We start from the raw sequence: 14550 nt of genomic DNA, 5'->3' as shown, positions 1-14550 counted from the left end.
TATTATTAGTTACTGTCATTTGAAAGTAATAAGTTACTTTACAGTATTACTGTCTGTGTAGCGTAATGCGTCACTGATTACACTACTTTTGCGTTCGACTAGGTTTTATAAAATGGAAGAGGGTCGTGTTGTTTCATAGCAGGTAATCAAAGCTAATGAAGGCTCTCCTCCGGAGCACAGATCTGGGCTAGTCATACATTCACATGCAGTGGTTACCACTTTGTTCCACTTTGAGGAAATTCACCGCAGGATATTTTCGTGGTGGTGCGCTGGCTGAATAGGCAAGACAAAGGCTGCAAGCTAGTTTCTTTTCATCAATGAAACTGTTAGCTAGCGATGGTCAAACTAGCCTGCATTTCATAGCCGTGGTGTAATTTCAGTTGCTCTGATATTTTGCTCAAACCACGATTGAGTAGAATAATTGTAGAAATGAAGTGCCTATGTTGGAATGTGTTCTGCTGCCCTGTGCTCCGCTACAGCTGAGGCCCAATTCAACCAGCTGTGACGTATTACTTGAATCAGAATCAGAATCGGAAATACTTTATTGATCCCCAGGGGGAAATTACACATTACACATACATTGACATTAATTACACATGTTGCCTTTTTGTATTTAAGATAGCTAATAATAATAATAAAATAAGTCAGACTACAAACTAACTCAAAGTAGCCTCTTGAAGTCTAATCAAGTCAGTTTTGACCTTTTATTAAATTCAGACACATTCATGCTTTCGTTAATGCAGTTAAAATAAATTAGTAATCCTGAGGATCTGCTGCATGTTTCCATGGATTTACTGTCAGCAAGAGTCTAGAAAGCTTTGCATGGGGGGCCTCAGTGGGGCACACACTCAAAGAAGGGGGGGCACACTTGTATTATAAAAATGTGTTGTACTCACCTTGCATCAAGGCAATAATAAACTCTACATTAAGTGTTTATTCAGGGTAAGAAAACACTCAACTTTACGTGTTGTGATATTAAGTAATATCAATAAATCACCATCATTTGGAACTCAGTCTTTCTTAGTCATAAGAAATACGCAAAGGTTGTACAACAATGTTGTTTTCATTTTTGCTTCATTTATAGGAGAACAACCTGACTGATAGAAGAGATAGAACAATGAGTAACTTATACTGTAGTACAATTAAATGTGTCTCCATTATCACTTGCACTTGCATTGGTTATTTACTTTAAGTCCCATGAGTATTCTTATTGTTTTATTAACCAGATGAAGTCGGAGTTTGCTCAATTAAAAATGTTCTACCGTCATAATAACCTGGGTGTAATATCTCACAGGTAAAAAAAAATCACCAATCAAAATGTAGATCCTGGAACTACATCAGAAGATTTAACTGATTAATGAAGTTACCGGTGCTGTGCGATCACCTCTCTTATGATCTCCCAGAGACTGCGGATGAAGCACGTCTGTCATTCACCAGCCATTTGTCATACGCTGTCTCAAATACTTTGATGGATATTTAAAAATGGCATGCTGCCAGTGGCCACCCCTCTGAACCCGCCCCTGTTTACTGTACCCAGGTTACGACAGTGCATGTAAACACGTTCTCAGATTACCTGCATGACCTGTTTTCTGTCACAGTCCATCTCTCTCTCCCCCCTCTCCAGCCACATTCCCTGTTCTACGGGCCCCTTCTTTGCCATTTTCCGTCCATTCAGTATGAAAAATATAGAATGTCTATTAGTCTATTTTGAGTCTTCTCTCAAAGTGTTTGGATAGTGTCTGTGTTGACAGTAGTGGTGTGTTTCTCCACTGAATCTCTGTTGGACTGAAAGTGTTTAAGTAATGAAGAGAAACAGATGTTTATTGAATAAAGGTCAGCAGAAGCTTCAACAGACTCAAAAACCTGCTGATGATCCAGTGACGACACTGATTTCATGAAGCAGAGATTTTATTAATGATTCACAGAAAACTGCATCTGTCAGGATATGATTTCATGTGGAAGAACTAATATAAGAATATACTGCAATCACACCGCAATTGTGCCCAATACCCAAATCGCAGTTTGAATAAAAACATAAACATGAATGTATCCAGATTTCCACATGGCCTGTGTCATCTGAGATATTTGAACTTGTCATTCCAAGCATGAAGATACATGAAGAAATCAATAAAATCAAAGTTCATCAGATTTCACGCCTCACATGGAACTCTGAATCCGCAGTGGCCCTGATCTCATTCCCACCTTCTGTGTCGCCCCCTGTGTTCAATGCTTCTCTCAGTCTGGTTCAGGCCAAGTTTGTGTCGAGCGGTGGATGAAATGTTGTTTAACGCACCACAGGTTACAATGAAACGTTCAAATTCAAATATGTTTTACTTGCGTGAAATGTTTACTTGTGTGGATGCTAAAGCATTTGCAGAGTATCCTAATAACTATTGAATGGTTATAATAATTTAGAATATTAATGCGTATTGAATATTTGAAGATACAATTGAATTTAAATGCAGCTATGATGATAAACAAGTGTGAGATAAAGGAAGTCAATAACTAATCATTTGAAAATGATAATCAAAGTGCACATGGACGGGCTATGCTTTGTTATACCTGACTGAGTAATGGAAACATTACAATAGTAATACAATATCCCCTCCTTTGCCAGTATGAGTGACACTGACACTTGAAGGTCACTCCTCTTTGATGTTGTCAACATTGGTATGGTAGATAGTGTCTGAGAATTGTCACATGACCTGAGGGAATGATTGCTTCACCGTGTTCGCTAGAAAATTAACAAGGTTTGTACTGTGAACGTAATCCTCTTTGAAACAGTAAAAAACCAAAAGGGTCCTCTTTAAAGAAACATCCTGACTCTGAAACCTTCCTTATCTCATTTTAGACAGACTTTAGGTCTTTTCCCAATACTGACCAGGTTTTCTAACTGCTTTTAGAATTGTTTTACTATTGATATCATATATGGCAGATATATACTTATCCCATATAAAGCACATAGAATGGCACAAAAGAACAAGCCTTTGAATTTCAAACAAATAAAAGTGCAAAATACACGGAAGTGCACATAAAAATATTAAAGCAAGCACAATTAAAATATGTAATGACAGTAAAGTTAAAATAAACACCATTAAACACTATAAAATAGAAATTTAGTATATATTAATTGCAAGTGCAAACTACAAAACAGCACAAACCTGCCATTTGACATCATTGACATTAGTCTACTATGGCTGCCCAAATATGTCTATTTGGCATCTTTGGAAAATAAAATAAAATTAAGTTAATGTGAATTAAACCAAGCAAATCCTCATGATACATCTCCACACAGGTCTCTTGATGATCAGGTGTCAATACACTGTAAAGAAAACACAAATCCACTCTGGTCAACGGCTCACCACAATGCAAAGTAGACAATGTAAGAGAGAGTAATATTTACGTTTTCAGTAAATATAAATATATTTTAAAAAATGTCCTAGACTTTCCCACAGACTCAGGAGCAAGTGGCTGCACGCAACTCCTTTAAGGATTAGGATTAGGATTAGGATTTTGGACAATGCAGATAAAGCACCAATCACATATTAGCAATGATGTTGGAGGTAAGTGTTCAGTTCATAAAACTGAAGGTGCTCAGCCAGCCAAGAGAAGTCGTGAGAGACTGACAAGACTGATGAGTTCAAGTAACTCATCCTCTGTTTTTCCCGTTGGCATCATTTCTGGGGAGGGTGGCCTGGATGGCACGGCCAAAACTTGTGAGGCACTGGGATGCACAACTGCAGTATGAACATGTGACTCTAGTCCATGTCCCTCCTGCCCCTTTATTAACTATTCTAATACCACTAACACTCATATATGAATGCTGTAAATATGTTTTATGTCAGCATCATATTAAATGTTATGTTACCTTTTCATTATAGGAGGTTGGAGACTTGGTTCCTGTGTGGATCGTTTTGATTATTGTATCCCTGGTTGTTGATCCATTTATTAAGGGTGGTAAGATGGTTCTTTGTCATGACTCCCTTGCCTTGAAGCAGGCTGGACCATTGCTTTACCATCTTTTTACTGTGTCGCTGAAAGCTGTTTTCCAAACTGGTAAGCCTGTCTCTACTCAGCTGGTTGTTCTGAAAGTCTTTGAAGTTCTTGGTTGTATTCAACTTGAATCTCACCATTGCACCAAGGATCGTCAGTTTGAAGGTGCCCACAACATCATCATTGCTTATCGCGGTAGCTAAGCATGTTCTGAAGGCTTTTGATTTTGTACTGGGAAATTCACGATGTGTTTCTTGAGGCACATAAACAGTTGGAAGTTCACGGCCATGATTTTTTTTCACATCAGGAATCAGGGTGGGATTCAGGGGAGATGATTTGGTTCCCACTTCAAGCATGGCTTCTGCCAATTTGCTATTCTGGTTCAGTTTTCTAGCTTCCAATATACTACTCACAGGTGGCTGATGATCTGCATTGATGAATTTTCCAACTCCTGGATTTTGATTTGCATATTTTTTCCATTTTTTGTAAAATTCTACTTTTCCAACCTCTCTCTTACGTGCCGTTTTGGTTTCTTTCATGATCTTTTTTGGTGCAGCTCCCTCTGCCATGTACCAGTCCCCTCCTCTGATTGTTTCAGTCAACTCTTTGTGCTTGATGAAAGACTCCCATTGGCTCGGGTGTCTGAGGAGGGTGTCGGCCTCCACAGATCGGAGGCGGCCTGCTTCCAAAGCGATCTCGTCTTCACTGGCCTGTGGTTTCATGCCTCGTGCCAAAGCATGAAACAGGCAGTTCTTGCCCTCACTGACTATGCTCACTGTCTGGTTATTGATGCGCACATCATAATGTCCGTCTGGGTATTGGGCACTCTTTGGCCTGTAGATCAGTGTCACACTTTGACTGGCGGGTTCAATGCCTGGGCTCAGCTCCTGCATCTTGGTAAGTCTGCCGTGGCTATCCTCTGTTAGGATGACAACCTTAGTGCCCATGGTTTCTGACAGGACTCTGATATCAAGAATGGTGCCCACAGTCATTGGGTTCCTGATCTTTTCAGCATGTGACTGTGAGTATTTACCTGCCTCTCCAGCAAGTTTAGATTCCGGGTCTCCTGGCATGTATGCGATGTATCTGTTGTTCTGTCCAGCTCTGAGTTTTTCCTCTGTTCTGTCACTCTTTAAGCCAGTTCTTACATAACGGCCAATGACGCCATTTACTTGGCCTTGAACACGAGAAACAAAGTGACTGGAGAACTTTTGGTGGAAAACTTCTACCAAAGCATCAGCCAATGAAGCACTGATGGTGTCGGCTAATTCCTGCTTGAATTCTTTCAGCATCTCGGTGTCTGAAGCAGACAACTCATTTACCTTCACTTTCTCTGAAAGAACTTTTCCTTTTTTAAATATATTCAGCTGTTCGTGAAGGTTTGAGAAAAAGTTGCTGGAGAGGCTGTGCACTGCACTGATGGCGTCTCCTGCCAGTACCGTTATGTGGATAGCTTGGATGGCTGTCAGAATTCCACGTGCTGTCCCTTTGGCCTCTGCTTTAGCTCTGTCAATCACGTTGGAGATGGATGAGTTGAGCTTGTTCTGCCAGCTAAGGTCAGCATAGAATGGCTGTACTGCTGTGTTGCTTAACTCTTTGAAAATGGCCAGCAGTTCACTCTTTCTCTTCTTGTCCTCCAGGAGGACAGTAAGTTGCTCTTTATCCTCAAGGTGTGAGAGGATAATGAGGTCTACTAATGCAGCCAAGGGCTCTTTTTCCATGTTGGATTTCACGTCATCAACAATTCCCCCTTTCAGCTCATTTTTGATGCTGTTAAGTATTTCTTTCAGTATTTTTTCTTCTGCCTTCCCAAATCCATAAGTAATGATTTCCTCTACCATTTTTTTAGCAGTGAGTTTTACTGCATTCTTCATATTTGTCTTTGTGACAACACTCAAACCATCTTTCGCCTGTCTGGAGAGAAACTTTGGCATTGATTTCAGCTGTTTACCGAATCCCTTAATTAACATTTTAGAAGCTTTAAAGCCCTTTGCAATCAGCTTTCCAACTCCAAACCCAATGAGAGATACAGCAATAGAAATGGCTTTTTCAATAGCCCATGATTTCCAGCTGAATTCTCCTGTCACCATGGACTCTATGCCATAGATGCAGTCTGATATTCCTTCAGTGATGAGTCCCATGCCGACTTGAGCCAATGCACCAAATGTAAATGCAGTGAGCAATGCTCCTCCAATAATCTGTAAAATTCCAAGACAGAACACCAGCAAAGCTTCCCATGGGAAACGAGGCTGCTCTTCCACAGAAAATACATATTTCAGTCCTCGACTGTAGAGGTTGTAGGCTTCCACTTGAAGATCTTCATCAGCACCAGACACCAGGGAGAACATTGGTGATTTATTGGCCACTGCATCCCTTCCTCTTTCTTTTATTTCATCCAGCTTTTTAATGGCCTCACCAATGTTTTTGTCAAAGTAACTGAACATCTTGCACTTGGTTGTTAACTGGTTTTCAAGGCTGGTTGGGTTACTGTTGGCTGAGTCTGCAGAGGACATTTTTACAAACTGCAGACAGACCATGGATTCCTCACTGAGATACTTCAGAGACTCCTGTGCCTTCCTTAGATCATCTCTGGCCTTAGTGAGGTAATTAGCGTTCTGCTGTTTTATAATGCAATACGCATGATTGTAAAAAGCTATGGCTGCCCAACTTTCATCTTGTTTCATAGCTTTTTCAAATAGCCTGGTGCTGATGTCCCATTTTTTTTCACTCAGCGCGATATTTCCAAACTTGATATAGTGATAAATGCTAGAACACGGTGAAGTCTGACTTTCAGACTGACTTTTTGCCAATGACAAATCAGCTTTCAAACTGTTCTGCAATTCATTTCTCTTCAACTGGTCAATTTCTTCTGATTTAGTTTGCAACCATATCCCCCAGAACTCATTCATGATGGCAACAACAGCTCTTTGTTCATCTCCATCAGTGTTCTGATAAATATCTTGAAGAGTTGTGCAGTACTCTGAAAACAGGTCCTCCCGCAGTTTCAACTCAGTGACATCGTTCATCATGTGATTTACCTTTTCTTCTGCAAGTCTATCTCTTGTGCTCTTAGCTTCCTGCAGAGAAGACACTGTCCTGAAAGACTGCTGCAGGTGTTCAGTGGACATGATTACCTGAGCAGAACCAGGTTTACCTTTGCGTGCAGTTCGACCAAAAGCCTGGAGTTCCACTCTTGTGCTCTCAGAAAGGAAAGAGAGGATCACAAATAATCCTCCATTGTTGTTCACCTGTTTGGACACTTTTATGTCTGTGCCACGCCCGGCAAGGTTCGTGGCAACAATGACATCACCCGGAAACAGTTCCTTGTCTATTTTGCTCAAACTGTCTCTGTCACTGCGGCAGTAGAGAGTGATTTCACCTGGGATGCTGTCTTTTAACTCTTGGTAGATCTCTTTGGCTTTGTTGATAGTTTCACAGATCACCAGGGCTGCTCTTCCATCTCTGTATGAATTTGGGGAAATCTGAGCCATAACCACACGTTTTATTTCAGATTTCCACTCCTCAGATGAGGTGGTAAGAGTTCCTTTGACCTCAAATAACTTCCTCCTGTTGAATGTTGGCATTTTGCAGGCAGACAGATTTGGATAGAGGTCCTGCAAAAACAGAATGTCTGCTTTGCTCCCAAGTGTCCCCGTTGTTCCATATATTTTCCCATGGTACTTTTCAAAAAAGGAGATGTTAGAAACGTAGTTTGTCACTGTTGAAAGTGTGCTCAGTTTGATTTGGTGTTTAATCTCAACAAACTGCTGCAGACCATCTCCCCATTTCTTATTCAGTTCTACAATACCAGTGGATCTGAAATCCACTGGACAGACATTGTCGTTTTCTACAACATATTCCCGTCCTTGCTTCAGTTGCATTGCCAGAAAGGCATTCTGGACCCACACTGACACTTTCTTCTCTACCAGATTCTTCAAGAATCCAGGAATGCTGATTTTGTCTGTGTTGTTTGTGCATGGGGTGTACTGAACCTTCTTTGAGATGAATTCTGCAATGGGCTCAATGAGTATTTCTTCTGAATCATAAAGAGTACAACACAAGCCTTCCTCCAAGACAAGAAATGTAAGCTCTGGAATGCCCTGGTTGTTGTACGGGCTGCGCTTTCTGAGACAGAGCAATCCCTTGTCATCTAAAGTGTAAACAGTAAAACCACAGGGGACGTAGTTCTCAATTTCTTGGAAAAAATCTACCATAGCATCCTGACTTACAGTTTTCAGTTTCTTAAAAAGCTCATCCTTTTCACTTTTGTACATATCCTCTGCAAATCCTTTTGGCACAGTGTTGGATTCTTCAGCAATGCGTAAAATGTCCATTGGATCATTAATTTCAGTTTCTTCCGTGTCGATTGAGTCAAAGATGGCCTTGAAGAACGGAGCAGGAGCGCTCCGTACAAATGTCTGGTGCCCTGTAGACAGGAAGCCGTACTGGCTGACATGGCCCCAGATCATGGCCAGAATAATGTTCAGGTGCTGCATGGAGACCATGGGGCTGGACAGGTAGGTCAGCTGCACTCCCTGATCCAGCAGCAGTGAGTCCACTTCATCGATTATGATGCACTGATAACTGCGATCAGGCCTCACGTCCTTCATCTCAAATATCTGGCGAAGGTGATCTGCAGCGAAGGCTTCGACAGTTCCATAGACCACGTCCTTCTGGTAGCATTCTTTTCGATCTTTATCTTCGGTTTTATTTGTGTTTGTGTCAGCTGTCATGCCAAAGTACTTGTAGAAATCGGTCCATTCTTCTGCATCTCTTTGACATAACACCGAAGAGCTGGAAACCACATCTACTTTTTCACCCCTAAGCGCATGCAGCACTGCAAACATTGCTATGACAGACGACTTCCCCTCTCCAGTGCCCATCTCCAGGAGTTTCCCAGTGTCAGACAAGGCCAAGAGGCACCAGCTTATCATTTGAGTGGCTCTGGGCCACCACTTCCCTTTGGCCTTGTGCAGGTGTACGGCATTGCACAAGACTGCCAGGATCTCCTGAAGGTCTTCTGTGTCTGTGCTGTGACTCAGATTCCTAGCTCGCTGTACATCTGTGTGGTTCTCAATTTCACCGGTTTTGATCAGGTTTGTTACATGAGTTACTACACTGTATGATTTACTCAGTGTTTGTTCATCGATGTCTTTCATCTGCCGTATTTCATCAAGGAGAGTGTCAATGCTTTTTGTTTTCTCATCTCTAAGGCTGTTTTCTAAATGCTGGATCAGATTCTCAGTTGTAGATAAATCTAAGAGCTTAAGGAGAGATTGGTTGTTGCCATCTTTCCACTTGGTAGAAACCTGATATGTTGCCATTAAATGTAAAATCTTCATGATGGAAATGCAGTCATGATAGCGGTCAGTTAATGCTCCAAGGAGGTTTAAGATCTCTACTGGCGACCAAAGACTTGCTCCAAGATTTGAAAGTATCTCGAAGAGTTCTTTTGTAGTTGTTGATGCTTGGAATTGCTCCACACAGGCAAATAAAATCTCCAAACACCATTTGCCTGCAAGAGATGTTCTGTTTTTCTCACTTTCTGTTTCTTCAGTAACCACTTTAAGAAGGTTCTCAAGAAAGGTCAGAATGAAGATCTCATTAGAAGGCAATCCCTTTCCAGTAAGTTTCTTTGAGATGGTGATGATTTTATTGTCAGTGTTTGTGTCTTTGTTTAGGTTGGTGTGGAGCACCTGAAAAAGAGCCTTTATAAACCTGTGTCTCAGTTCTATATCTTCACTTTGAAATTTACCCATGAGGTTTTGCAGGACCTCTGCAGCAAACAGCAGGGAATCATTGTCCTTGAGCCGTGAAAGTTCCAGATTATGGGAAGAACTAAGAGATTGTTCTTCAATGATAAATCCACGACGAAGAGGAGGGTTCCCTTTTTCCATCACCTCTATGCCGTATTGAAAGTAGTCAGCGACAAAGTCATTGATTCTACCATAGACAATGTCCGCTTCATAGACATCCCTGTATGATGCATCAGTTTTCTTCATGTTTGTGTTGAGAGAAATTCCAAGGTACTTGTAGAAGTCAGACCACTCCTTAGTTCTCTCCTCTGAGTGAACATCAGAGCTCAGCACAATGTCCAGTTTGTTTCCCATGCAGACTTGTGTGGCTGCAAACATGGCTGTGACACATGGGTCTTCTTCCACACCAACCAGTTGTAGCGCTCCATTCTTCTCAGTCAGCATCAACGCACACCACCGCAGCATCTGCCTCACTGTGGGCCACCAGCCTCTTATGTCAAAAACTGCTTTGCAGAGCTGAGACAGAGAGTTCTGTATGTAGTCTGCATCCAAGGTTGCACATTTAAAGGAATCTTTCAGAAATGGTGCATCTTTTGGTGCATTTTCTGAATAATGTAGGACCCCAGTGGTGATGTTTTTTATCATATCAATCACAGAATCATCCAAATTCAGTAACATTTTTAATTCTGCTAGAGCTGCAACTAGACCGCCCTCGTCTTTCCTTCTGAGAGTCTTTTGGAAATCCTGATGGAATCTCTCAGGGCCGGCAAAGTCCAGAGCCTGGATGAGAGAGCGTCCGGACTCATCTGTCCACTCCGGCGATATGTCATACACTTGTACCAACGTAAGGACTTCAGCTATTGAAACATCCTCTGCATATTTCTGTGACAGTGCTTTGAGCAGAGTCACTGCCTCTGTTGGGGTCCATTGGTTTGTTAGCACAAGTTTGAGGAGCATTTCAGTGGCTTCTGAGTGGGTTTCCTTGTCATTTAGATGTGTGAGTGTGGATAAGAGAAGCGTCAAGCACTTGATTTCCATCTTTAAAATGAACACAGAGGATCTTCCAACTGCATCCTGCAGTGATGATGTGAGGGTGCCCAGGAATTCTATAAGAAAGAGGTTCTCAGTGGAAAGCTCATCTTCAGCCCACCGTTTGGCTATAAGGACCGCGTCAGCATCACAGCTGCCATCGTCATTGAAGAAGTGCATCAGGTTCAGATACAGGGCTTGAGTTAGCAGGAAACTCTCAACAACATTACATGCTGATTGGCTGATGGACTCCACCAGGGACTGCACATGATTGGACATGCTTTGTAGGGAAACTCCCTCAGATTTCTCCAGAGACAGGGCACACAGCTCTGTGATGAACACTTGAGTGTGCTGCAGAGTGCTGATGGAAGGGAGATCACTAATCCATTCATCAAACAGAAGTTTGTCCAGGACTGAGAGGATCTTCCCCAGCTGATCAGCTGTCAGCTGAGTGAGACTGAGATTTGGAACTGGGATACTGCATTTCAAAGAAAGGATTTCTAGAAGCTCATCACTGTCACTGTCTGATTCATAGTTAGCTTCAAACTCATCCAGATGCCTCTTTAGAACATCTCGCTTGGACTCAAATTCTTCTGAAATGTCGCTGCTCACGTGTTTCTCAAACTGCTCTTTGGCTTGTTGATGTGATTCTTGTAGTCTTTGATTTAGTTCTTCTTGTCTCTCCTCTTCTCTCCTCCTCTCCTCCTCTCTCCTTCTCTCCTCTTCTCTCTTCCTCTCCTCCTCTTGCCTCTGTCTCTCCTCTTCTCTCCTCCTCTCCTCCTCTCTCCTTCTCTCCTCTTCTCTCTTCCTCTCCTCCTCTTGCCTCTGTCTCTCCTCTTCTCTCCTCCTCTCCTCTTCTCTCTTCCTCTCCTCCTCTTGCCTCTGTCTCTCCTCTTCTCTCCTCCTCTCCTCTTCTCTCTTCCTCTCCTCCTCTTGCCTCTGTCTCTCCTCTTCTCTCCTTCTCTCCTCTTCTCTCTTCCTCTCCTCCTCTCTTCTCCTCTCCTCTTCTCTTCTCCTCTCCTCCTCTCTCCTCCTCTCCTCCTCTTGTCTCTGTCTCTCCTCTTCTCTTCTCCTCTCTTCTTCTCTTCTCCTCATTTCCTCTTGATCCCTGATTGGCTTATTGAAACAATATTCACACTCGTACATATTGTAGCCGACTGGTCTGTAGTATTCACCTCCATTGAACACATATACGTACCGCCCATGAACAGTACTTTTGTATAAGTTATCGAAGGATGTGCATGGAGGCAGGACTTTATTACACTTGCAGCATCTCAGGCGGTCGCCCATGTTACTTTCTGATGGTACGTTCCCCATTTTTGATGATTTATTCAGCAGTTAAGTGGTGATCTTCTTGTACAACCTGTGTTTTCCTGCAAAAAAACATTTTAATGGTTTAACAACCAACTCATAACAAGTGCTCCTCCTGCTTTGATTCTTGTTGAAAAGGAGAAGAGCCGACTAAAATGATTACATGTTTTTTTTTTGCACGATTACTACAATGCAAAAATGCTAATATGAAGTTCCTACCATCATTCATCTGAACAGTGAACGTTCTTGTGCAACTAATTTTGCTCATCAAAATCTCAAGATGCATCATAGGTATTGGTCATCAATTGAGATATAATAAATCCATTGATCCTAAACTAATGTACATGCACATTGCGAACAGTTTTGAGCATGTTTTTCTGTTTTCTGTTTTACATCTGAAATCAGGAAAAATATAAATTTGCATCGTGTCTGAAGGGCTGTATTGGCAGGAGTGCATGGTTAGGTATTTAACGATCTGTTAATCTCACTTCAATCAATTCTATGTGATTCACAATGTGAAGTTAACGATTCAATTTAGCCACGACTCCATATGATAAACACAATTTAGATGACAACTAACTTTGATTATGAAAGATAATGGCATTATTAATTTCTGAGGGAATAATTCCACAAATCTCTTTTGTCAGTATTTTCTTTCCCTGGGTAAACATTAGAGAACAATCTGACATGTTGTTTCTTCTTACAGTGCAAATAACAGGAATTTATTATTAATAACACACCATTTTTGCTTGGACCCTTAATAAGAAGCATCCACAATGGATGAATAAGTCGTTACTGGACAGGTAGTTATTCAGAATATTCAAGCAATAGTTTGGAAAGAAGACTGAATACAAACCTAAAGTTAAAAAATAAAAAAGGGAAGTTAAAAGGTGTTTTGCTGATAAATATCTCTGAAGTGGTTCTCAAAGTGGGTCCTTGTGGGGGGGGGGTGTCCCCAGCAAAAAGGGGAATCATTTATTTTCACTATAATTCCATCCATAACACCATGACAATGTATTTTGGTCATGTGTTTCATACACTTTACACTGTAATAAAATATATGAAGGCAAAAATCCTATCAGAGGGGCGACGCTGGGACAACATTTTATCAAATAGGGGTCCGTGGTCTAATTTGTATCAGTTTAGGTTTTGAGAACCACTTATCTTATCTACCTTAATAGCTACTTCACCAGTGAAGTGTTTTCGTGAATGCCTTAAGGTGCATCCAGTTTTCAGAATCTTATTGAGGATATCAGTTTAAAGAATGGAGAGGTACTAGATAGACTTCAAAAACTTCAGGCAAATCAGGCAGAGAGCAGATGAGATATGTCCAAGAGTTCTCAGGAAACTCGTAGAAATTGTTTTCAAACATCTTTTTTTCCTTATAAAATCTTAAGTGTTTGACTAAGACTCATCGACCATGAATTGTTCGTGCTGATTCACAATCTGTGGTCAAAATTTGGCTCTCAGGAATGTCGGTATTTATTTTATCAACATGCTCGTGTTTTGCACTGAATGTTTGCTCAACACTCCTTACATGTTGCATCATTGGACTTGGTACTTTCTGGGTTATTTACTTTTGTCACAAGTCTGAAGTTGACCATTGACCACTCAATACAACAGGAGTGTCATTGGCTTTTTCTTACTGAAATTAAACCATCCCTTTTTTCATTCCTGTTTTTCCCCTAATAGCAGTAACAACACCATCTAGTGTCCAGAATCTGGTACTATCACATAAATTCATGGGACGTAGGAAGAACAACTTGCTGGCCAAAAGTTTAACTACCAAGTCAAGCAATTTTATTTGAGCAGGTCTTTTGTTGGATGTCTTTGGAGTTCAGATGTGTCATAATGTTCAGTTCGATTTTTAATTAATTCTGTCTTTTTGTCACTGTACTGATCTACACACCTATACAATACACACACTTATTGTGGTACTCTTACCTATTTGTGCTTAATATAAGCTGAATGGATTTGGATATAACATTTTTACTTTGACTTATGACACTTAATTATATTTAAAATGCATTTAGACTGTAACAGTATGAATCTGTATGGCTGTGTACCTGAGGTCTCTTCTTATGTGTCCATTATTGTCTGATGTTCCTCTGCGCTCCTCTTCATGAACCTAAAGGCAAAAGTTAAAATATATTTTATATATAACACCAATGAAAAAAGTTGTACCGCTTAATCCATTCAAATCAGTTGAAATGAACAAAAACGGCACACTTCATTACTCTTCCATCAAGTGGATACAAAGATATCATCATCATTATCATATGAAGCTTTGACGTACCCGACATCAGGCTGCAGGAGGCGAAAGCATCTTTCTGTTCAGCTGAATTTCCTCTTTAGATCTGGTGGCAGGTGATGACCTCACCAGCATTTATACTGTGGTGATGCCATGCCCCCTGACAGACAGATGACGTCTTGAAGACATAAAACACCTTAAACTTGCCCC

General features: G+C 41.1%; 1 protein-coding gene across 1 annotated transcript; it reads right to left on the bottom strand.

Annotated features, from left to right (window-relative positions):
• Positions 1–1890: 1890 nt before the first annotated feature.
• LOC139304885 (uncharacterized) lies at positions 1891–14215 on the bottom strand. The gene is made up of 3 exons (XM_070928823.1): positions 14156–14215; positions 3869–12151; positions 1891–3322 (listed from the first exon to the last, which is right to left on the bottom strand). The coding sequence occupies exon 2, from the start codon at positions 12093–12095 to the stop codon at positions 3876–3878; it is 8220 nt and encodes a 2739-aa protein (XP_070784924.1). The 5' UTR covers positions 12096–12151; positions 14156–14215; the 3' UTR covers positions 1891–3322; positions 3869–3875.
• Between the last annotated feature and the right edge of the window lie 335 nt (positions 14216–14550).

This window comes from Enoplosus armatus, chromosome 1, assembly GCF_043641665.1.
Source record: "Enoplosus armatus isolate fEnoArm2 chromosome 1, fEnoArm2.hap1, whole genome shotgun sequence".
Taxonomy (NCBI): Eukaryota; Metazoa; Chordata; class Actinopteri; order Centrarchiformes; family Enoplosidae; genus Enoplosus; species Enoplosus armatus.
This window is presented reverse-complemented; position numbering and strand designations above follow the sequence as displayed.

Excerpts from the sequence above, each read along its gene's own strand:
- LOC139304885 (XM_070928823.1), bottom strand. The coding sequence starts at position 12,095 with ATGGGGAACGTACCATCAGAAAGTAACATGGGCGACCGCCTGAGATGC.